At 48.7% G+C, this 25545-nt stretch overlaps 1 protein-coding gene across 1 annotated transcript in view; it reads right to left on the bottom strand.

Moving 5' to 3' along the window:
- The window catches only part of RAD54L2 (RAD54 like 2), a 784453-nt gene that overhangs the window by 488659 nt on the left and 270249 nt on the right, over positions 1-25545 (bottom strand). Inside the window, exon 6 of the mRNA XM_069206800.1 lies at positions 6701-6933. Coding sequence (XP_069062901.1) covers positions 6701-6933 — 233 coding nt within the window. The remainder of the gene's footprint in view (positions 1-6700; positions 6934-25545) is intronic.

The raw sequence follows: 25545 nt of genomic DNA on the forward strand, positions 1-25545 counted from the left end.
AGCTGACGGTGCTAGTAAAGACAAGAGGTTTATGGCACCTTGGGCTAGCTCCCTGGCATTTCTCCTGTAGTTGGGGGAAGAATGAAAATGTCACTTACCCAGTGTACATCTGTTCGTGGCATCAGTCGCAGTAGATTCGCATGTTCTGCAATAGCTCGCCATCTGGTGTTGGGCCGGAGTGTTACAAGTTGTTTTTCTTCGAAGAAGTCTTTCGAGTCACGGGACCGAGTGACTCCTCCTTTGTCTCCATTGCGCATGGGCGTCAACTCCATCCTCGATTGTTTTTCCCCGCAGAGGGTGAGGTAGGAGTTGAATTGTAGTAATAGTGCCCATGCAATGGAGTGACTAAGTATGCACCTATTTAAGGTTGAGATGATACATATATAAATAATTGAAGGTAACTTCCAAACTGCTACAGGCTCCCGGGGAGGCGGGTGGGCACATGCGAATCTACTGCGACTGATGTCACGAACAGATGTACACTGGGTAAGTGACATTTTCAGTTCGATGGCATCTGTCGCTGTAGATTCGCATGTTCTGCAATAGACTAGTAAGCAGTTATTTCCCCAAAAGCGGTGGATCAGCCTGTAGGAGTGGAAGTAGTCTGAAATAATGTCCTTAATACAGCTTGACCTACTGTGGCTTGTTGTGCGGATAACACGTCTACACAGTAGTGCTTGGTGAATGTATGAGGCGTAGACCATGTGGCTGCCTTACATATTTCTTGCATTGGGATGTTTCCTAGAAAGGCCATGGTAGCACCTTTCTTTCTGGTTGAGTGTGCCCTTGGTGTAATGGGCAGCTGTCGTTTAGCTTTAAGGTAGCAGATTTGGATGCATTTAACTATCCATCTGGCTATACCTTGTTTTGAAATTGGGTTTCCTGCATGAGGTTTTTGAAATGCAATAAAGAGTTGTTTAGTCTTTCTGATGTTCTTTGTTCTGTCAATGTAATACATTAATGCTCTTTTGACATCTAATGTATGTAGTGCCCTTTCAGCTACGGTATCTGGCTGTGGAAAGAACACTGGAAGTTCCACTGTTTGATTTAGATGGAACGGTGAAATAACCTTTGGCAAAAATTTAGGATTGGTCCTTAGGACGACTTTATTTTTGTGTAGTTGTATAAAAGGTTCCTGTATAGTAAACGCCTGAATCTCGCTTACTCTTCTCAGGGAAGTAATGGCGATGAGAAATGCCACCTTCCAGGTTAGGAACTGTATGTCGCAGGAGTGCATGGGTTCAAAAGGTGGACCCATAAGTCTAGTTAGGACAACATTTAGGTTCCATGAAGGAACAGGTAGTGTTCTTGGTGGTATAATTCTCCTAAGGCCCTCCATGAATGCTTTAATGACTGGTATTTTATATAGGGAAGTTGAATAGGTAGTCTGCAGGTATGCAGATATTGCTGCAAGGTGAATCTTAATGGAAGAGAAAGCTAGGTTAGATTTTGTAAGTGAAGCAAGTAACCCACTACATGTTCTGGAGTTGTGTGTAATGGTTGTATTTGATTAATATGGCAGTAGCAAACGAACCTCTTCCATTTACTTGCATAGCAGTGCCTGGTGGATGGCCTTCTTGCTTGTTTTATGACTTCCATACATTCTTGGGTAAGTTGTAAGTGCCCGAATTCTAGGATTTCAGGAGCCAGATTGCTAGATTCAGCGATGCTGGATCTGGGTGTCTGATCTTTTGGTTGTGCTGTGTCAACAGATCTGGCCTGTTGGGCAATTTGATGCAGGGTACCACTGATAGGTCTAGCAGCGTTGTGTACCAGGGTTGCCTTGCCCAAGTTGGTGCTATCAATATGAGTTTGAGTTTGCTTTGACTGAGTTTGTTTACCAGGTAAGGAAGGAGAGGGAGAGGAGGAAAAGCGTAAGCAAATATCCCTGACCAGTTCATCCATAGGGCATTGCCTTGGGATTGTTTGTGTGGGTACCTGGATGCGAAGTTTTGGCATTTTGCGTTCTCCCTTGTCGCAAACAAGTCTATCTGAGGTGTTCCCCAGAGTTTGAAATAAGTGTTCAGAATTTGGGGGTGAATTTCCCATTCGTGGACCTGTTGGTGATCTCGAGAGAGATTGTCTGCGAGTTGATTTTGTATCCCTGGTATAAACTGTGCAATTAGGCGAATTTGGTTGTGAATTGCCCAATGCCAAATTTTTTGTGCTAGCAGGCTTAACTGCGTGGAGTGCGTCCCTCCCTGCTTGTTTAGATAATACATTGTTGTCATGTTGTCTGTTTTGACGAGAATGTATTTGTGAACTATTATTGGTTGGAAAGCTTTTAGTGCTTGAAAAACTGCTAGAAGTTCTAGGTGATTGATATGCAGTTTTGTTTGATGTACGTTCCATTGTCCTTGTATGCTGTGTTGATCGAGGTGTGCTCCCCACCCTGTCATGGAAGCATCTGTTGTTATTACGTATTGTGGCACTGGGTCTTGGAAAGGCCGCCCCTTGTTTAAATTTATGTTGTTCCACCACAGAAGCGAGAGGTAAGTTTGGCGGTCTATTAACACCAGATCTAGAAGGTGACCCTGTGCTTGAGACCACTGTGATGCTAGGCATTGCTGTAAGGGCCTCATGTGCAGTCTTGCGTTTGGGACAATGGCTATGCATGATGACATCATGCCTAGGAGTTGTAATACCATCTTTGCCTGTATCCTTTGTGTTGGATACATGCGTTGTATGATGGTGTTGAAATTTTGAATTCTTTGTGGACTTGGAGTGGCTACTCCCTTTGATGTGTCTATTATGGCTCCCAGGTATTGTTGTACCTTGCGTGGCAGAATTTTGGATTTTGTGAAATTGACGGTGAACCCGAGTTTGAAGAGGGTTTGTATGATCTGATTTGTGTGATTTGAGCACTGTATGAACGAATGGGCCTTGATTAGCCAGTCGTCCAAATATGGGAACACATGTATTTGCTGCCTTCTTATGTGTGCAGCGACTACCGCTAGACATTTGGTAAAGACTCTTGGTGCGGTTGTTAATCCGAAAGGCAGTACCTTGAATTGGTAATGTATTCCTTTGAATACAAACCTTAGGTATTTCCTGTGCGATGGGTGTATTGGTATATGGAAATAAGCATCCTTGAGGTCTAAAGTTGCCATGTAGTCGTGTAGTTTTAGCAATGGCAATACTTCTTGTAGTGTGACCATGTGGAAGTGGTCTGATTTGATGAAAGTGTTCACTACTCTGAGGTCTAGGATTGGTCTCAGCGTTTTGTCCTTCTTTGGTATCAGAAAGTACAGTGAGTAAACTCCTGTGTTTATTTGTGTGTTTGGCACTAATTCGATTGCATTCTTTTGCAATAGTGCCTGCACTTCTATCTCCAGGAGATTGGAATGGTGTGTTGTTAAATTTTGTGCTTTTGGTGGTATGTTTGGAGGGAATTGTAGAAATTCTATGCAATAACCATGTTGGATAATTGCTAGAACCCAAGTGTCTGTAGTGATTTCCTCCCATGCTTTGTAATAATGACTTATTCTTCCCCCCACTGGTGTTGTGTGGAGGGGGTGAGTGACATGTGAGTCATTGTTTAGTAGTAGGGGTTTTGGGGCTTTGAAATCTCCCTCTATTTCTAGGGAATTGCCCTCCTCTATATTGTCCCCGAAAACCTCCTCTATACTGTCCCTGGTAAGTGGACGGTGTTGCTTGTGAGGTGCTGGCTTGTGTGCTTTGACCCCGAAACCCCCCTCGAAAGGGCGTTTTACGGAATGTGCTGTAATTCCCTCTGCTCTGCGGGGAGTAGAGTGCGCCCATGGCTTTGGCAGTGTCCGTATCTTTTTTGAGTTTCTCAATCGCTGTGTCCACTTCTGGACCGAACAGTTCTTTTTCATTAAAAGGCATATTGAGAACTGCTTGTTGAATCTCTGGTTTAAATCCAGACGTTCGGAGCCATGCATGCCTTCTGATAGTTACAGATGTATTAATTGTCCGTGCAGCTGTATCTGCAGCGTCCATGGAGGAACGTATCTGGTTGTTGGAGATGGTCTGTCCCTCCTCAACCACTTGTTTTGCCCTATTTTGGAAGTCTTTGGGCAGATGTTCAATGAGATGTTGCATCTCGTCCCAGTGGGCTCTGTCATAGCGCGCAAGTAGTGCCTGGGAGTTCGCGATGCGCCACTGGTTTGCAGCTTGTGCTGCGACTCTCTTACCAGCTGCATCGAACTTGCGGCTTTCTTTATCTGGGGGTGGTGCATCTCCAGATGTGTGAGAGTTGGCCCTTTTCCTAGCTGCTCCTACAACAACAGAGTCTGGTGGCAGCTGTGTTGTGATGAAAACCGGGTCCGTAGGAGGCGGCTTATACTTTTTTTCCACCCTTGGTGTGATTGCCCTACTTTTGACCGGGTCCTTAAATATGTCTTTTGCGTGCCGGAGCATACCAGGGAGCATAGGCAGGCTTTGGTAGGAGCTGTGGGTGGAGGAGAGTGTGTTGAACAAGAAATCATCCTCGACCTGTTCTGAGTGGAGGCTTACGTTGTGAAATTGTGCTGCTCTAGCCACCACCTGAGAGTACGCGGTGCTGTCTTCTGGTGGAGATGGTTTTGTAGGGTATGCCTCCGGGCTGTTATCTGACACTGGGGCGTCGTATAGGTCCCATGCGTCCTGATCTTGGTCGCCCTGGCTCATGGTGGTGTGAGCTGGGGAGTGTGATGGCGTTTGTGCTGGTGAAACGTTAATCACGGGCGGAGGAGAGGGTGGTGGTGTAACTCTTTTCACCACTTTTGGTTGTGGTGCTTGTTCCGCCTGGAACTCCAACCTTTTCTTTCTCCTAATGGGGGGAAGGGTGCTTATTTTTCCTGTCCCCTGCTGAATGAAGATACGCTTTTGCGTATGGTCCACATCAGTTGCTTGTAGCTCTTCCTCAAACCTATGCTTTTGCATTTGGGAGGTTAGCGAGTGCTCTTCTGTATAAGAGCCTGAAGCTGGGTCGCTTGCAGTTTGTTTCGGCATCGAAACTTTGTCTGCGTGTTTTTTCGGCTCCGAGGTGACTTTTTTCCTTTTCGGGGCCGAAAGCTCTCGGCGTCGATCTGTTTCGGTGCCGCTGTCTCGGCGTCGAGCCGTGTCCACACCGGCATCTCGGTGTCGAGGCTTGTCTGCAGCACTTTCTCGGTCCCGAGAAGGCTGCGTGCCGGTGTCTCGACCGGAGTCGGACGATCTCGGCACTGTTTTGGCCTTTTTCGGTGCCGACGGTCGGTCACCGAATTTATGGGTGGAGCCATGGCCTGGTGGCAGTGGCGTCCCCTGGGCCTTGTAAATGTTTCTTTGTGTGGTTTTCGACGTCTTACTCACGGTTTGTGTATCGTCGAATCCTTCGGAGTCTGAGTCTTGGATCGAGAAGGTACCTTCTTCTTCCTGTTCCTCGAACTCCCGTTGGGCTGTCGGTGCGGACGCCATTTGAAGTCTTCTGGCTCGACGGTCTCGGAGTGTTTTTCGGGACCGGAACGCACGACAGGCCTCGCAGGTGTCTTCGCTGTGCTCAGGTGACAGGCACAGGTTGCAGACCAAGTGTTGGTCTGTGTAGGGGTATTTATTGTGGCATTTGGGGCAGAAACGGAACGGGGTCCGTTCCATCGGCGTTCTTCAGCACGCGGTCGGGCCGACCAGGCCCCGACGGAGGATCGAAAAACTACCCCGAAGGGCACCGGAGCTCTTCGATCTTCGATGCGGTGTGGAATCTAAGTACGCCGATCCCGAACGCAACAATACCGACGAAAATCTTCCGAAATTAACTATTTTTTCCGTTCCGAAACTCGGAGCGACAGGAACACGTCCGAACCCGATGGCGGAAAAAAAACAATCGAGGATGGAGTCGACGCCCATGCGCAATGGAGACAAAGGAGGAGTCACTCGGTCCCGTGACTCGAAAGACTTCTTCGAAGAAAAACAACTTGTAACACTCCGGCCCAACACCAGATGGCGAGCTATTGCAGAACATGCGTATCTACAGCGACAGATGCCATCGAACTGCTTATCTAACTCACTGGCATGAAGGGTGGCGCGGGAATCAATACTTAGTTCCTAAATTTTCTTCTTGATGATTGAATTCCATACTTCCTTAAGGGTTGGTGTCCTCTTGTCGGCATGCAAACTAGTCCGTTGGCGAGAGCCATCATCCCACAGCAATGCAGACAAGAACTGTACGTGAACTCCCCAAACACAACTCACTTAGAATAGGCAGGTCTGCTGCTGGAAATGGCCACTAGCACACCTTGAATGGCTTCAAGCCAGAGCGCACTGGCACTAGCAATCCTAGGTAATAAAGAAGGGGCTAAAGGGGAATAAATGAACAACAAAATCCCCAAAAAAACAAACGTATAGGGGCTGCGTCTAGTGTAAGGAATGTGCGTAGCACAATAGACAATATTTTCAATTGACAACATCCTTCTGGGAAACGGGAACTGCTGCGATATAATGTATCATGTATGACACAGTACTGGCACAAACAGCATTGTTAGTAGCAGCAGAAATGCTAGGACATGGCACGGATGCACACGCTGTCACAATGGGAAACAGCAAGGAAGAACTGCATTGGAGATGTAACTCCTGCTGATTACCATTCAGAAAGCCATCGTTTTGAATAATGTAAGTTTCATATATTTAAAGTAACTGATTGCAGAACAAAACATCTGGGCTATTATAACCACATAGCGGGTGAAAAGCAATGAATTCTTTAAAATACTGGTGTCTAGCTTACTTGATGTGGTTTCACAGCCCGGGCAAGTTGTGGTGCTAGGAATAGATCTTCCTCATTCGGTGGGTGGTTGATATTGACCAACACTCTCCCAAGTGCATCAGGCAGGTTGAGGGCATCATTGACGTGGGAACCGCTGCTCTCTGCAGTGGTTTCGTCTTCCACATCATTGGTCGATTCATTGCTGTCCACGATCTGAAGGCCTTCATCTTCCCCGGAGCTCAATTCGATCACTTCTGCAAATGGGTAGAAATGGGAGAAAGGAGTTAAAAGAAAGAGAACAAACAGAAGAAACAGACAAGAAGGCAATGCATTAATGTTTTTTTACGAATAATAATTTTCAAAGCACGGGGAGGGGGATGCCAAGGAGGCAGCTCAAGTCACAATTATGAAACAACTGCCACTCATTTACCATTGACTAGCCAGTACAGCTGTGAAGATGTTCTAAAGATGCATTGTCAAAATCATCGCAGCAATATACTTTCCTGTGAGCTAGCAAGTTGCATCTATGTCCCACATGACTGGGGGAAGGACCCCGTTGAAGGGAACTAGCCGACTAAATTAAAAAGAAAGTAGAGGCTGATAGGCCACGCTCCATAGCAGGCGCCAGCTAAAAGGCATGTCCTACTAAATCATACTGCTGCTACTGGTGTCCGTCCACTCCAGCCCTCTAAACGGACAGTAGTCGCATACATTACTTTACCAGAGTCTGTCCCTGGGTCTCAATCATCGTACCACAGGTTAACTCCAGCACACACAGATGATTACCGTGTGTGATGAGGAAGGTGTCAAAACGTTACAGCTTGCTGCAGTGAATTCAGAGGCGAGAGGTGCACTGTCCAGAGCCATGTAGGAAACCTTTCTCCATCCCAACAAAAATATGGAACAAACTGTCCCATTCATATCTGCATTTCCTTTCTCTTTCGTTTGCAATATAATGAATAGTGCCATTTTACAGCATAGAAATGTTAACTGAAATAAGGTTATCTTCGAATGGGTATCTTTTGGATAAAAAGGTGAATGGAGAAAATGCCGATGAGAACGGCTTCAAAGTCAGACCAACATTTAAGTACTTTGCACACCCATATCATTCCAATAGTGTCACTGAGAAATACATCCTAATACTTACTTGGCAGCCAGTAATAGTCCTACAATCCTTCCCAAATTCTAGAATGCTTATGAGGGCTGGCCTAAATGGGTCTTCCTATTTTGAACACCAGTCCATTGCTTTAAGCCATTCTGATAAGGTGGAAGGGATTGGGAATTTCCATCTAATGCAATCTCTCTTTTTGGTGTCCTCTGGGAGATGCCTGGCCCTAGTTGTAATCTAAGGAATACCATTAACATTGTCAAATCTCAACAGGGACATCTCTGTCTGGTAGGATGGGTCATTACACCCACCACTCAGCTAGTCATTATTCACATTAATCTATGTAGACCAATAGTATTCTCCATTCCCATCTCTCCCTAATATATCAACTGCCAATATTTATTTAGGGTGATTCCAGGAGCATCACCGCCCAGAGGAAGGAGCAAATCATCAATGAGAAATTCTTGAACCAGCTACCTGGGAATATTGGTGGGAAACTCTGAAGGTCGCAGATGAAGCTTGGAAGGATCATCATTTTGAACAGGGCTCATCTGCTGAGGACATGGAGAGGAAATTGTGCCCATCTCTGAAGGTCTATTTACATTTTAGTTATGAGAGGGGAGAGATTATGGCCCCATGTCATGTTGGGTTCCAATGAGATGTATACACTAAGGTATTGGACGCTCAGTATCCTTACTGGGCTAGAAGTCTGCCAAGCTGTAGTTTAATTATCTACCTTGAGTATTAGGGATTTAGTCCCAGTTTTTCCAGAGGCCTCTTTGTACAATTCAAAGAATTTAAGAATGCAGGATCCTAATGAGTTAAAGTTAACATTGTTAGTGTAGGTATATGTTCCTCCTTACCTCCCATATTCCACCCTTGTATCTGGCCTTTACAATGAAACAACCTTGCCAGGATTCGACAGCAAGGGTGCAGGGACAGTGGCCACACCTGTCTGGTCCCCCAGTGTATAGGGAATGATTCTGAGAACACACAATATATCCGCACATGTGTAGAAGGCTCTGAGTAAAATATTTTGACATACCAGGAAGTGGGGACGAAATCCCAGACACTCAAGGACCTTATCTGAGAAGAACCAGCCGATGGAATAGACAGAAGTCTCGAAATCTACAAGTAGACCCCACTGTTGGAAGAATAGGATAAGGACATGTGGGTTGAGCTCCCACTAATGGACTTGTTGGCGCCTCTAACTGAGGAGACCTGCAGTCACTGTCCACTCCTGGTATGCACTCCACCAAGAGGTGAATGCTGCACTGGAGAGCCCGTCTCCCAACCGTCTGGGCTAGCTGAGGAGACTGACCTGGTGCCTCCTGTTTTTACAGATAGTACATGGTAGTAGTGTTGTCGGTTTTGATGAAAATCACCTTGTCGATGAGGTGATGAAGGAACGCCAGATGAACAACAAGTTGCTCGAGGTGCTTCATATGGAGATGAGTACGGGGTGTCCATGGTCCCTTTTAGTCAACTTCCCTGAGTGCGCTCCCCAACCTTTGAGTGATGTGTCCGTTGTTATGGTTCTCTGCAGAACTGGGGTCTTTTAGAAGATTGTTGGTATTCCACCACTGCAGAGAGTGGCAAGCTTGATGGCTGAGCAACACCAGATCTTCCAGTTGAACTTCCACTGAAGTCCATTGATGAGCTAAGCATTCCTGCAAAGGGCGCATATTGAGTCTGACATGAGGTACTATAGTTATACATGGTGCCTTGGAGGCGCATGCCTGTTCTTACTTCTATTTGTCAATAGGGCTGAAACTAATGAATAAATATTTAAAGGGACTGAATCCTTGCAGCATTTGAGTAAGCTATTCCTGTCTGAGGACGGCTTCGAGGTAAGGTTGTATTTGAAGAGGTTATAGGTGGGACTTGAGTTCATTGGCCGCGAAACCTACTAGGTGAAGCAAGCTCATGGTAGTTTGAGAGTGCTGAAAACAGCTCTGATAATTTGTGCTTTAAATAAGCCAGTCGTCCAGTTAGGGGAAAACGTGTATTGTTTTGCTTGTGCAAATGAGTTCCTGCTACTACTGCTAGACATTTGGTAAACACCCTGAGGGCTGAACTAATCCCAAATGGAAGTACTTTGAACTGAAAGTGTTTTCCATTTAGTACAAATCTGAGGTATTGTCAAGGTGCTGGGTGAATTGGAATGTGAAAGTAGGCGTCCTTCAGGTCCAATGTGGCTATTAAGTTGCCTTATTGTAGAAGTGAAATGATATCTTTCAGAGTGACAATGTGGAACTGCTCAGAGAATGTACCTGTTTAGGGGTCTGAGGTCCAGGATTGGCCTTAGAGACTCATCCTTTTTGGTAAAAAGGAGGTAAAGTGAATAGGCCCCTGTGCCTTGTTGGTGTTATGGTACAGGTTCTATTGCTCCTATTTGTATTAGAGCTTTTACTTCCTCTTTGAGTAGCTGCTGATGGTCTGATGACAGTCTGTGTGTGTGAGGTGGAATGTTTGGAAGTGTGGATATCAGCTCCAGGAAATAACCATGATGGATAATATGATGTTCAGCCATGAGAGAAAGAACTGTTGAGGTCTTCCGCCAACAGGTGTAGTATGATCAGGGGAACGGCAGGTAAGTCAAGGTTTTTTTGGTGAATAGTTTAGAAAAATTACCCCTACCTCTAGCACTGGTGTCTCTATAGGAGCCTTTATAGTACCCCTAAGGCGATGTATTCTGTGACAGGGGGGTACACTGATATGAGGTGGGTTTTCCTGCTCCACGATAGGGGGAGCGACGACAAGTACTTTGTTTTGCATATATTTTTAGTGCCCCCATGGCTTTGGCCATCTCATTATCTTTAATTTTTTCAAGTAGATTATCTACTCGAGGGCCAAAGAGGTGTACAATGATATTTTGCTGCACTTCAGGCTTGAAACCTGAAACCTTAAGGGAGGCATGCCATTGAGTGAGTACTCTTGTACTTAATGCCTACTGAGGCTGTATTAGCTGCATTTAGAGCACAGCGGATAGATGTTGTAAGGAAATGCCTCCTTGGCATGGTTGCCCCCTGACTTTTTGCCTTTGCTGATGCTATGTTTACAATTGAAAGTGTGCTGAGGCCTGCTAACCAGGCCCCCGCACCAGTGTTCTTTCCCTAACCTGTACTTTTGTATCCACAATTGGCAGACCCTGGCATCCAGATAAGTCCCTTGTAACTGGTACTTCTAGTACCAAGGGCCCTGATGCCAAGGAAGGTCTCTAAGGGCTGCAGCATGTCTTATGCCACCCTGGAGACCTCTCACTCAGCACAGACACTCTGCTTGCCAGCTTGTGGGTGCTAGTGAGGACAAAACAAGTAAGTCGACATGGCACTCCCCTCAGGGTGCCATGCCAGCCTCTCACTGCCTATGCAGTATAGTTAAGACACCCCTCTAGCAGGCCTTACAGCCCTAAGGCAGGGTGCACTATACCATAGGTGAGGGTACCAGTGCATGAGCATGGTACCCCTACAGTGTCTAAACAAAACCTTAGACATTGTAAGTGCAGGGTAGCCATAAGAGTATATGGTCTGGGAGTCTGTCAAACACGAACTCCACAGCACCATAATGGCTACACTGAAAACTGGGAAGTTTGGTATCAAACTTCTCAGCACAATAAATGCACACTGATGCCAGTGTACATTTTATTGCAAAATACACCCCAGAGGGCACCTTAGAGGTGCCCCCTGAAACTTAACCGACTGTCTGTGTAGGCTGACTAGTTCCAGCAGCCTGCCACACCAGAGACATGTTGCTGGCCCCATGGGGAGAGTGCCTTTGTCCCTCTGAGGCCAGTAACAAAGCCTGCACTGGGTGGAGATGCTAACACCTCCCCCAGGCAGGAGCTGTGACACCTGGCGGTGAGCCTCAAAGGCTCACCCCTTTGTCACAGCCCAGCAGGGCACTCCAGCTTAGTGGAGTTGCCCGCCCCCTCCGGCCACGGCCCCCACTTTTGGCGGCAAGGCTGGAGGGAACAAAGAAAGCAACAAGGAGGAGTCACTGACCAGTCAGGACAGCCCCTAAGGTGTCCTGAGCTGAGGTGACTCTAACTTTTAGAAATCCTCCATCTTGCAGATGGAGGATTCCCCCAATAGGGTTAGGACTGTGACCCCCTCCCCTTGGGAGGAGGCACAAAGAGGGTGTACCCACCCTCAGGGCTAGTAGCCATTGGCTACTAACCCCCCAGACCTAAACACGCCCTTAAATTTAGTATTTAAGGGCTACCCTGAACCCTAGAAAATTAGATTCCTGCAAACTACAAGAAGAAGGACTGCCTAGCTGAAAACCCCTGCAGAGGAAGACCAGAAGACGACAACTGCCTTGGCTCCAGAAACTCACCGGCCTGTCTCCTGCCTTCCAAAGAACTCTGCTCCAGCGACGCCTTCCAAGGGACCAGCGACCTCTGAATCCTCTGAGGACTGCCCTGCTTCGAACAAGACAAGAAACTCCCGAGGACAGCGGACCTGCTCCAAAAAGACTGCAACTTTGTTTCGAGGAGCAGCTTTAAAGACCCTGCAATCTCCTCGCAAGAAGCGTGAGACTTGCAACACTGCACCCGGCGACCCCGACTCGGCTGGTGGAGAACCAACACCTCAGGGAGGACCCCCGGACTACTCTCCGACTGTGAGTACCAAAACCTGTCCCCCCTGAGCCCCCACAGCGCCGCCTGCAGAGGGAATCCCGAGGCTTCCCCTGACCGCGACTCTCTGAAACCTAAATCCCGACGCCTGGAAAGGACCCTGCACCCGCAGCCCCCAGGACCTGAAGGACCGGACTTTCACTGGAGAAGTGACTCCCAGGAGTCCCTCTCCCTTGCCCAAGTGGAGGTTTCCCCGAGGAAGCCCCCCCTTGCCTGCCTGCAGCGCTGAAGAGATCCGTTGATCTCTCATAGACTAACATTGCAAACCCGACGCTGGTTTCTACACTGCACCCGGCCGCCCCCGCGCCGCTGAGGGTGAAATTTCTGTGTAGGCTTGTGTCCCCCCCGGTGCCCTATAAAACCCCCCTGGTCTGCCCTCCGAAGACGCGGGCACTTACCTGCAAGCAGACCGGAACCGGGGCACCCCCTTCTCTCCATTCTAGCCTATGCGTTTTGGGCACCACTTTGAACTCTGCACCTGACCGGCCCTGAGCTGCTGGTGTGGTGACTTTGGGGTTGCTCTGAACCCCCAACGGTGGGCTACCTTGGACCAAGAACTGAACCCTGTAAGTGTCTTACTTACCTGGTGTAGGAAGTTGGCTCTGTATGTGCTATTTCAAAGTAAGGAATAGCATGCACAGAGTCCAATGGTTCCCCTTAGAGGTAAAATAGTGGTAAAAAGAGATAATACTAATGCTCTATTTTGTGGTAGTGTGGTCGAGCAGTAGGCTTATCCAAGGAGTAGTGTTAAGCATTTGTTGTACATACACATAGACAATAAATGAGGTACACACACTCAGAGACAAATCCAGCCAATAGGTTTTGTTATAGAAAAATATCTTTTCTTAGTTTATTTTAAGAACCACAGGTTCAAATTTAACATGTAATATCTTGTTTGAAAGGTATTGCAGGTAAGTACATTATGAACTTTGAATCATTTCAATTGCATGTATACTTTTCAAGTTATTGACAAATGGCTACTTTAAAAGTGGACACTTAGTGCAATTTTCACAGTTCCTGGGGGAGGTAAGTTTTTGTTAGTTTTACCAGGTAAGTAAGACACTTACAGGGTTCAGTTCTTGGTCCAAGGTAGCCCACCGTTGGGGGTTCAGAGCAACCCCAAAGTCACCACACCAGCAGCTCAGGGCCGGTCAGGTGCAGAGTTCAAAGTGGTGCCCAAAACGCATAGGCTAGAATGGAGAGAAGGGGGTGCCCCGGTTCCGGTCTGCTTGCAGGTAAGTACCCGCGTCTTCGGAGGGCAGACCAGGGGGGTTTTGTAGGGCACCGGGGGGGACACAAGCCCACACAGAAATTTCACCCTCAGCAGCGCGGGGGCGGCCGGGTGCAGAGTAGAAACAGGCGTCGGGTTTGCAATGTTAGTCTATGAGAGATCAACGGATCTCTTCAGCGCTGCAGGCAGGCAAGGGGGGGCTTCCTCGGGGAAACCTCCACTTGGGCAAGGGAGAGGGACTCCTGGGGGTCACTTCTGCAGTGAAAGTCCGGTCCTTCCGGTCCTGGGGGCTGCGGGTGCAGGGTCTTTTCCAGGCGTCGGGACTTAGGTTTCAGAGAGTCGCGGTCAGGGGAAGCCTCGGGATTCCCTCTGCAGGCGGCGCTGTGGGGGCTCAGGGGGGACAGGTTTTGGTACTCACAGTCGGAGAGTAGTCCGGGGGTCCTCCCTGAGGTGTTGGTTCTCCACCAGCCGAGTCGGGGTCGCCGGGTGCGGTGTTGCAAGTCTCACGCTTCTTGCGGGGAGTTGCAGGGGTCTTTAAAGCTGCTCCTTGAAACAAAGTTGCAGTCTTTTTGGAGCAGGTCCGCTGTCCTCTGGAGTTTCTTGTCGTCGTCGAAGCAGGGCAGTCCTCAGAGGATTCAGAGGTCGCTGGTCCCTTTGGAAGGCGTCGCTGGAGCAGAGTTCTTTGGAAGGCAGGAGACAGGCCGGTGAGTTTCTGGAGCCAAGGCAGTTGTTGTCTTCTGGTCTTCTTCTGCAGGGGTTTTCAGCTGGGCAGTCCTTCTTCTTGTTGTTGCAGGAATCTAATTTTCTAGGGTTCAGGGTAGCCCTTAAATACTAAATTTAAGGGCGTGTTTAGGTCTGGGGGGTTAGTAGCCAATGGCTACTAGCCCTGAGGGTGGGTACACCCTCTTTGTGTCTCCTCCCAAGGGGAGGGGGTCACAATCCTAACCCTATTGGGGGAATCCTCCATCTGCAAGATGGAGGATTTCTAAAAGTTAGAGTCACCTCAGCTCAGGACACCTTAGGGGCTGTCCTGACTGGCCAGTGACTCCTCCTTGTTATTCTCATTATTTTCTCCGGCCTTGCCGCCAAAAGTGGGGGCCGGGCCGGAGGGGGCAGGCAACTCCACTAGCTGGAGTGTCCTGCGGTGCTGTGACAAAGGGGTGAGCCTTTGAGGCTCACCGCCAGGTGTTACAGCTCCTGCCTGGGGGAGGTGTTAGCATCTCCACCCAGTGCAGGCTTTGTTACTGGCCTCAGAGTGACAAAGGCACTCTCCCCATGGGGCCAGCAACATGTCTCTAGTGTGGCAGGCTGCTGGAACTAGTCAGCCTACACAGATAGTCGGTTAAGTTTCAGGGGGCACCTCTAAGGTGCCCTCTGGGGTGTATTTTGCAATAAAATGTACACTGGCATCAGTGTGCATTTATTGTGCTGAGAAGTTTGATACCAAATGTAAGGAAATGCCTCCTTGGCATGGTTGCCCCCTGACTTTTTGCCTTTGCTGATGCTATGTTTACAATTGAAAGTGTGCTGAGGCCTGCTAACCAGGCCCCAGCACCAGTGTTCTTTCCCTAACCTGTACTTTTGTATCCACAATTGGCAGACCCTGGCATCCAGATAAGTCCCTTGTAACTGGTACTTCTAGTACCAAGGGCCCTGATGCCAAGGAAGGTCTCTAAGGGCTGCAGCATGTCTTATGCCACCCTGGAGACCTCTCACTCAGCACAGACACACTGCTTGCCAGCTTGTGTGTGCTAGTGAGGACAAAACGAGTAAGTCGACATGGCACTCCCCTCAGGGTGCCATGCCAGCCTCTCACTACCTATGCAGTATAGGTAAGCCACCCCTCTAGCAGGCCTTACAGCCCTAAGGCAGGGTGCACTATACCATAGGTGAGGGTACCAGTGCATGAGCATGGTACCCCTACAGTGTCTAAATAAAACCTTAGACATTGTAAGTGCAGGGTAGCCATAAGAGTATATGGTCTGGGAGTTTGTCAAACACGAACTCCACAGCACCATAATGGCTACACTGAAAACTGGGAAGTTTGGTATCAAACTTCTCAGCACAATAAATGCACACTGATGCCAGTGTACATTTTATTGCCAAATACACCCCAGAGGGCACCTTAGAGGTGCCCCCTGAAACTTAACCGACTATCTGTGTAGGCTGACTAGTTTTAGCAGCCTGCCACAAACCGAGACATGTTGCTGGCCCCATGGGGAGAGTGCCTTTGTCACTCTGAGGCCAGTAACAAAGCCTGCACTGGGTGGAGATGCTAACACCTCTCCCAGGCAGGAATTGTCACACCTGGCGGTGAGCCTCAAAGGCTCACCTCCTTTGTGCCAACCCAGCAGGACACTCCAGCTAGTGGAGTTGCCCGCCCCCTCCGGCCAGGCCCCACTTTTGGCGGCAAGGCCGGAGAAAATAATGAGAAAAACAAGGAGGAGTCACTGGCCAGTCAGGACAGCCCCTAAGGTGTCCTGAGCTGAAGTGACTCTAACTTTTAGAAATCCTCCATCTTGCAGATGGAGGATTCCCCCAATAGGGTTAGGATTGTGACCCCCTCCCCTTGGGAGGAGGCACAAAGAGGGTGTACCCACCCTCAGGGCTAGTAGCCATTGGCTACTAACCCCCCAGACCTAAACACGCCCTTAAATTTAGTATTTAAGGGCTACCCTGAACCCTAGAAAATTAGATTCCTGCAACTACAAGAAGAAGGACTGCCCAGCTGAAAACCCCTGCAGCGGAAGACCAGAAGACGACAACTGCCTTGGCTCCAGAAACTCACCGGCCTGTCTCCTGCCTTCCAAAGATCCTGCTCCAGCGACGCCTTCCGAAGGGACCAGCGACCTCGACATCCTCTGAGGACTGCCCCTGCTTCGAAAAGACAAGAAACTCCCGAGGACAGCGGACCTGCTCCAAGAAAAGCTGCAACTTTGTTTCCAGCAGCTTTAAAGAACCCTGCAAGCTCCCCGCAAGAAGCGTGAGACTTGCAACACTGCACCCGGCGACCCCGACTCGGCTGGTGGCGATCCAACACCTCAGGAGGGACCCCAGGACTACTCTGATACTGTGAGTACCAAAACCTGTCCCCCCTGAGCCCCCACAGCGCCGCCTGCAGAGGGAATCCCGAGGCTTCCCCTAACCGCAACTCTTTGAACCTAAAGTCCCGACGCCTGGGAGAGACCCTGCACCCGCAGCCCCCAGGACCTGAAGGACCGGACTTTCACTGGAGAAGTGACCCCCAGGAGTCCCTCTCCCTTGCCCAAGTGGAGGTTTCCCCGAGGAATCCCCCCCTTGCCTGCCTGCAGCGCTGAAGAGATCCCGAGATCTCTCATAGACTAACATTGCGAACCCGACGCTTGTTTCTGCACTGCACCCGGCCGCCCCCGCGCTGCTGAGGGTGAAATTTCTGTGTGGGCTTGTGTCCCCCCCGGTGCCCTACAAAACCCCCCTGGTCTGCCCTCCGAAGACGCGGGTACTTACCTGCACGCAGACCGGAACCGGGGCACCCCCTTCTCTCCATTCTAGCCTATGTGTTTTGGGCACCACTTTGAACTCTGCACCTGACCGGCCCTGAGCTGCTGGTGTGGTGACTTTGAGGTTGCTCTGAACCCCCAACGGTGGGCTACCTTGGACCAAGAACTGAACCCTGTAAGTGTCCTACTTACCTGGTAAAACTAACAAAAACTTATCTCCCCCAGGAACTGTGACAATTGCACTAAGTGTCCACTTTTAAAACAGCTATTTGTCAATAACTTGAAAAGTATACATGCAATTTTGATGATTGGAAGTTCCTAAAGTACTTACCTGCAATACCTTTCGAATGAGATATTACATGTAGAATTTGAACCTGTGGTTCTTAAAATAAACTAAGAAAAGATATTTTTCTATATAAAAACCTATTGGCTGGATTTGTCTCTGAGTGTGTGTACCTCATTTATTGTCTATGTGTATGTACAACAAATGCTTAACACTACTCCTTGGATAAGCCTACTGCTCGACCACACTACCACAAAATAGAGCATTAGTATTATCTATTTTTACCACTATTTTACCTCTAAGGGGAACCCTTGGACTCTGTGCATGCTATTCCTTACTTTGAAATAGCACATACAGAGCCAACTTCCTACATTGGTGGATCAGCGGTGGGGTACAAGACTTTGCATTTGCTGGACTACTCAGCCAATACCTGATCACACGACAAATTCCAAAATTGTCATTAGAAATTGACTTTTGCAATTTGAAAAGTTTTCTAAATTCTTAAAAGACCTGCTAGGGCCTTGTGTTAGATCCTGTCTAGCATTTCTTTTAGAGTTTAAAAGTTTGTAAAAGTTTGAATTAGATTCTAGAACCAGTTGTAGATTCTTAAAAAGTATTCCAACTTTTAGAAGCAAAATGTCTAGCACAGATGTGACTGTGGTGGAACTCGACACCACACCTTACCTCCATCTTAAGATGAGGGAGCTAAGGTCACTCTGTAAAATAAAGAAAATAACAATGGGCCCCAAACCTACCAAAATACAGCTCCAGGAGCTTTTGGCAGAGTTTGAAAAGGCCAACCCCTCTGAGGGTGGCAACTCAGAGGAAGAGGATAGTGACTTGGAGGAAAATTCCCCCCTCCCAGTCCTATCTAGGGAGAACAGGGTCCCTCAAACCCTGACTCCAAAAATAATAGTCAGAGATGCTGGTTCCCTCACAGGAGAGACCAACACCTCTGAAATCACTGAGGATAACCCCAGTGAAGAGGACATCCAGTTAGCCAGGATGGCCAAAAGATTGGCTTTGGAAAGACAGATCCTAGCCATAGAGAGGGAAAGACAAGAGATGGGCCTAGGACCCATCAATGGTGGCAGCAACATAAATAGGGTCAGAGATTCTCCTGACATGTTGAAAATCCCTAAAGGGATTGTAACTAAATATGAAGATGGAGATGACATCACCAAATGGTTCACAGCTTTTGAGAGGGCTTGTGTAACCAGAAAAGTGAACAGATCTCACTGGGGTGCTCTCCTTTGGGAAATGTTCACAGGAAAGTGTAGGGATAGACTCCTCACACTCTCTGGACAAGATGCAGAATCTTATGACCTCATGAAGGGTACCCTGATTGAGGGCTTTGGATTCTCCACTGAGGAGTACAGGATTAGGTTCAGGGGGGCTCAAAAATCCTCGAGCCAGACCTGGGTTGACTTTGTTGACTACTCAGTGAAAACACTAGATGGTTGGATTCAAGGCAGTGGTGTAAGTAATTATGATGGGCTGTACAATTTATTTGTGAAAGAACACCTGTTAAGTAATTGTTTCAATGATAAACTGCATCAGCATCTGGTAGACCTAGGACCAATTTCTCCCCAAGAATTGGGAAAGAAGGCGGACCATTGGGTCAAGACAAGGGTGTCCAAGACTTCAACAGGGGGTGACCAAAAGAAAGGGGTCACAAAGACTCCCCAGGGGAAGGGTGATGAGACAACCAAAACTAAAAATAGTAAAGAGTCTTCTACAGGCCCCCAAAAACCTGCACAGGAGGGTGGGCCCAGAGCCTCTTCACAAAACAATGGGTACAAGGGTAAAAACTTTGATCCCAAAAAGGCCTGGTGTCATAGCTGTAAACAGCATGGACACCAAACTGGAGACAAGGCCTGTCCCAAGAAAGGTTCCACTCCAAACTCCCATCCAGGTAACACTGGTATGGCTAGTCTCCAAGTGGGATCAACAGTGTGCCCAGAGCAAATCAGGGTCCACACTGAAGCTACTCTAGTTTCTGAGGGTGGGGTGGATTTAGCCACACTAGCTGTCTGGCCGCCTAACATGCAAAAATACAGACAGCAACTCTTAATTAATGGGACTAGAATAGAGGGCCTGAGGGATACAGGTGCCAGTGTCACCATGGTGACAGAGAAACTGGTTTCCCCTGGCCAATACCTGACTGGAAAAACTTACACAGTCACCAACGCTGACAATCAGAAAAAAGTACATCCCATGGCAATGGTTACTTTAGAATGGGGAGGGGTCAATGGCCTGAAACAGGTGGTGGTCTCCTCAAATATCCCAGTGGACTGTCTGCTTGGAAATGACCTGGAGTCCTCAGCATGGGCTGAGGTAGAGCTAAAAACCCATGCAGCAATGCTGGGTATCCCTGAACTGGTGTGTGTGAAAACAAGAGCACAGTGCAAGGCACAGGGTGAACAAGTAGAGCTGGAGTCTGGAAAAATGGCCCAGCCTACCAAGAGAACAGGAAAGTCAGTTGGGAAACCAACTGCAACACAGCAAAAGAAAGGGAACCTCTCTTCTCAGGAAGAAGTTCTGCCCTCTGAGGGAACTGAGCCTTTGGAGCTTGAACCTTATCAGGTTGAGCTCTTAGGCCCAGGGGGACCCTCAAGGGAGGAGCTGTGTAAGGGACAAGAAACCTGTCCCTCTCTTGAAGGCCTTAGGCAGCAAGCTGCTGAAGAGTCCAAAGGCAAGAAAAATGGAACGCATAGGGTCTATTGGGAAGATGGACTCCTGTACACTGAGGCCAGAGACCCCAAACCTGGTGCCACTAGGAGAGTGGTAGTGCCTCAGCTGTTCAGGAAGTTCATCCTAACATTGGCCCATGACATTCCCCTTGCTGGACATTTGGGGCAAACCAAGACGTGGGAGAGGTTAGTCAACCACTTCTACTGGCCCAATATGTCCAACATGGTTAAGGAGTTTTGCCTCTCCTGCCCCACCTGTCAAGCCAGTGGTAAGACAGGTGGGCATCCAAAGGCCCCCCTCATTCCACTTCCAGTGGTGGGGGTTCCCTTTGAAAGAGTGGGTGTGGACATAGTTGGTCCACTAGAACCTCCCACAGCCTCAGGAAATATGTATATCTTGGTAGTAGTGGATCATGCTACCAGGTATCCTGAAGCTATTCCCCTTAGGTCGACTACTGCCCCTGCAGTAGCCAAGGCCCTCATTGGTATCTTTACCAGAGTGGGTTTTCCTAAGGAGGTGGTGTCTGACAGAGGTACCAACTTCATGTCAGCATACCTAAAGCACATGTGGAATGAGTGTGGAGTGACTTATAAATTCACTACACCATACCATCCACAAACTAATGGCTTGGTTGAGAGATTCAACAAGACATTAAAAGGCATGATCATGGGGCTCCCAGAAAAGCTCAAAAGGAGATGGGATGTCCTCTTGCCATGTCTGCTTTTCGCTTACAGAGAGGTGCCACAGAAGGGAGTAGGATTCTCACCCTTTGAACTTCTGTTTGGTCATCCTGTAAGGGGACCACTTGCTCTTGTTAAAGAAGGCTGGGAGAGACCTCTCCATGAGCCAAAACAAGACATAGTGGACTATGTACTTGGCCTTCGCTCTAGAATGGCAGAGTACATGGAAAAGGCAACCAAAAACCTTGAGGCCAGCCAACAGCTCCAGAAGTTTTGGTATGACCAAAAGGCTGCACTGGTTGAGTTCCAACCAGGGCAGAAAGTCTGGGTTCTGGAGCCTGTGGCTCCCAGGGCACTCCAGGACAAATGGAGTGGCCCTTACCCAGTACTGGAGAGGAAGAGTCAGGTCACCTACTTGGTGGACCTGGGCACAAGCAGGAGCCCCAAGAGGGTGATCCATGTAAACCGCCTTAAGCTCTTCCACGACAGGGCTGATGTCAATCTGTTGATGGTAACAGATGAGGATCAGGAGGCAGAGAGTGAACCTCTCCCTGATCTTCTGTCATCAGACCCAAAAGATGGTACAGTAGATGGAGTGATCTACTCAGACACCCTCTCTGGCCAACAGCAAGCTGATTGTAGGAGAGTCCTACAACAGTTTCCTGAACTCTTCTCCTTAACCCCTGGTCAGACACACCTGTGTACCCATGATGTGGACACAGGAGACAGCATGCCTGTCAAGAACAAAATCTTTAGGCAGTCTGACCATGTTAAGGAAAGCATCAAGGTGGAAGTCCACAAGATGCTGGAATTGGGAGTAATTGAGCGCTCTGACAGCCCCTGGGCTAGCCCAGTGGTCTTAGTCCCCAAACCTCACACCAAAGATGGAAAGAAAGAGATGAGGTTTTGTGTGGACTACAGAGGGCTCAATTCTGTCACCAAGACAGATGCTCATCCAATTCCAAGAGCTGATGAGCTCATAGACAAATTAGGTGCTGCCAAATTTCTAAGTACCTTTGACTTGACAGCAGGGTACTGGCAAATAAAAATGGCACCTGGAGCAAAAGAAAAGACAGCATTCTCCACACCTGATGGGCATTATCAGTTTACTGTTATGCCCTTTGGTTTAAAGAATGCCCCTGCCACCTTCCAAAGGTTGGTGAATCAAGTCCTTGCTGGCTTGGAGTCCTTTAGCACAGCTTATCTTGATGATATTGCTGTCTTTAGCTCCACCTGGCAGGATCACCTGGTCCACCTGAGGAAGGTTTTGAAGGCTCTGCAATCTGCAGGCCTCTCTATCAAGGCATCCAAATGCCAGATAGGGCAGGGAACTGTGGTTTACTTGGGCCACCTTGTAGGTGGAGGCCAAGTTCAGCCACTCCAACCCAAGATCCAGACTATTCTGGACTGGGTAGCTCCAAAAACCCAGACTCAAGTCAGGGCATTCCTTGGCTTAACTGGGTATTACAGGAGGTTTGTGAAGGGATATGGATCCATTGTGACAGCCCTCACTGAACTCACCTCCAAGAAAATGCCCAAGAAAGTGAACTGGACTGTGGAATGCCAACAGGCCTTTGACACCCTGAAACAGGCAATGTGCTCAGCACCAGTTCTAAAAGCTCCAGATTATTCTAAGCAGTTCATTGTGCAGACTGATGCCTCTGAACATGGGATAGGGGCAGTTTTGTCCCAAACAAATGATGATGGCCTTGACCAGCCTGTTGCTTTCATTAGCAGGAGGTTACTCCCCAGGGAGCAGCGTTGGAGTGCCATTGAGAGGGAGGCCTTTGCTGTGGTTTGGTCCCTGAAGAAGCTGAGACCATACCTCTTTGGGACTCACTTCCTAGTTCAAACTGACCACAGACCTCTCAAATGGCTGATGCAAATGAAAGGTGAAAATCCTAAACTGTTGAGGTGGTCCATCTCCCTACAGGGAATGGACTTTATAGTGGAACACAGACCTGGGACTGCCCATGCCAATGCAGATGGCCTTTCCAGGTTCTTCCACTTAGAAAATGAAGACTCTCTTGGGAAAGGTTAGTCTCATCCTCTTTCGTTTGGGGGGGGGGTTGTGTAAGGAAATGCCTCCTTGGCATGGTTGCCCCCTGACTTTTTGCCTTTGCTGATGCTATGTTTACAATTGAAAGTGTGCTGAGGCCTGCTAACCAGGCCCCAGCACCAGTGTTCTTTCCCTAACCTGTACTTTTGTATCCACAATTGGCAGACCCTGGCATCCAGATAAGTCCCTTGTAACTGGTACTTCTAGTACCAAGGGCCCTGATGCCAAGGAAGGTCTCTAAGGGCTGCAGCATGTCTTATGCCACCCTGGAGACCTCTCACTCAGCACAGACACACTGCTTGCCAGCTTGTGTGTGCTAGTGAGGACAAAACGAGTAAGTCGACATGGCACTCCCCTCAGGGTGCCATGCCAGCCTCTCACTACCTATGCAGTATAGGTAAGCCACCCCTCTAGCAGGCCTTACAGCCCTAAGGCAGGGTGCACTATACCATAGGTGAGGGTACCAGTGCATGAGCATGGTACCCCTACAGTGTCTAAACAAAACCTTAGACATTGTAAGTGCAGGGTAGCCATAAGAGTATATGGTCTGGGAGTTTGTCAAACACGAACTCCACAGCACCATAATGGCTACACTGAAAACTGGGAAGTTTGGTATCAAACTTCTCAGCACAATAAATGCACACTGATGCCAGTGTACATTTTATTGCCAAATACACCCCAGAGGGCACCTTAGAGGTGCCCCCTGAAACTTAACCGACTATCTGTGTAGGCTGACTAGTTTTAGCAGCCTGCCACAAACCGAGACATGTTGCTGGCCCCATGGGGAGAGTGCCTTTGTCACTCTGAGGCCAGTAACAAAGCCTGCACTGGGTGGAGATGCTAACACCTCTCCCAGGCAGGAATTGTCACACCTGGCGGTGAGCCTCAAAGGCTCACCTCCTTTGTGCCAACCCAGCAGGACACTCCAGCTAGTGGAGTTGCCCGCCCCCTCCGGCCAGGCCCCACTTTTGGCGGCAAGGCCGGAGAAAATAATGAGAAAAACAAGGAGGAGTCACTGGCCAGTCAGGACAGCCCCTAAGGTGTCCTGAGCTGAAGTGACTCTAACTTTTAGAAATCCTCCATCTTGCAGATGGAGGATTCCCCCAATAGGGTTAGGATTGTGACCCCCTCCCCTTGGGAGGAGGCACAAAGAGGGTGTACCCACCCTCAGGGCTAGTAGCCATTGGCTACTAACCCCCCAGACCTAAACACGCCCTTAAATTTAGTATTTAAGGGCTACCCTGAACCCTAGAAAATTAGATTCCTGCAACTACAAGAAGAAGGACTGCCCAGCTGAAAACCCCTGCAGCGGAAGACCAGAAGACGACAACTGCCTTGGCTCCAGAAACTCACCGGCCTGTCTCCTGCCTTCCAAAGATCCTGCTCCAGCGACGCCTTCCGAAGGGACCAGCGACCTCGACATCCTCTGAGGACTGCCCCTGCTTCGAAAAGACAAGAAACTCCCGAGGACAGCGGACCTGCTCCAAGAAAAGCTGCAACTTTGTTTCCAGCAGCTTTAAAGAACCCTGCAAGCTCCCCGCAAGAAGCGTGAGACTTGCAACACTGCACCCGGCGACCCCGACTCGGCTGGTGGCGATCCAACACCTCAGGAGGGACCCCAGGACTACTCTGATACTGTGAGTACCAAAACCTGTCCCCCCTGAGCCCCCACAGCGCCGCCTGCAGAGGGAATCCCGAGGCTTCCCCTGACCGCGACTCTTTGAACCTAAAGTCCCGACGCCTGGGAGAGACCCTGCACCCGCAGCCCCCAGGACCTGAAGGACCGGACTTTCACTGGAGAAGTGACCCCCAGGAGTCCCTCTCCCTTGCCCAAGTGGAGGTTTCCCCGAGGAATCCCCCCCTTGCCTGCCTGCAGCGCTGAAGAGATCCCGAGATCTCTCATAGACTAACATTGCGAACCCGACGCTTGTTTCTGCACTGCACCCGGCCGCCCCCGCGCTGCTGAGGGTGAAATTTCTGTGTGGGCTTGTGTCCCCCCCGGTGCCCTACAAAACCCCCCTGGTCTGCCCTCCGAAGACGCGGGTACTTACCTGCACGCAGACCGGAACCGGGGCACCCCCTTCTCTCCATTCTAGCCTATGTGTTTTGGGCACCACTTTGAACTCTGCACCTGACCGGCCCTGAGCTGCTGGTGTGGTGACTTTGAGGTTGCTCTGAACCCCCAACGGTGGGCTACCTTGGACCAAGAACTGAACCCTGTAAGTGTCCTACTTACCTGGTAAAACTAACAAAAACTTATCTCCCCCAGGAACTGTGAAAATTGCACTAAGTGTCCACTTTTAAAACAGCTATTTGTCAATAACTTGAAAAGTATACATGCAATTTTGATGATTGGAAGTTCCTAAAGTACTTACCTGCAATACCTTTCGAATGAGATATTACATGTAGAATTTGAACCTGTGGTTCTTAAAATAAACTAAGAAAAGATATTTTTCTATATAAAAACCTATTGGCTGGATTTGTCTCTGAGTGTGTGTACCTCATTTATTGTCTATGTGTATGTACAACAAATGCTTAACACTACTCCTTGGATAAGCCTACTGCTCGACCACACTACCACAAAATAGAGCATTAGTATTATCTATTTTTACCACTATTTTACCTCTAAGGGGAACCCTTGGACTCTGTGCATGCTATTCCTTACTTTGAAATAGCACATACAGAGCCAACTT

The sequence above is a fragment of the Pleurodeles waltl genome, chromosome 9 (assembly GCF_031143425.1).
Source record: "Pleurodeles waltl isolate 20211129_DDA chromosome 9, aPleWal1.hap1.20221129, whole genome shotgun sequence".
Classification (NCBI taxonomy): domain Eukaryota; kingdom Metazoa; phylum Chordata; class Amphibia; order Caudata; family Salamandridae; genus Pleurodeles; species Pleurodeles waltl.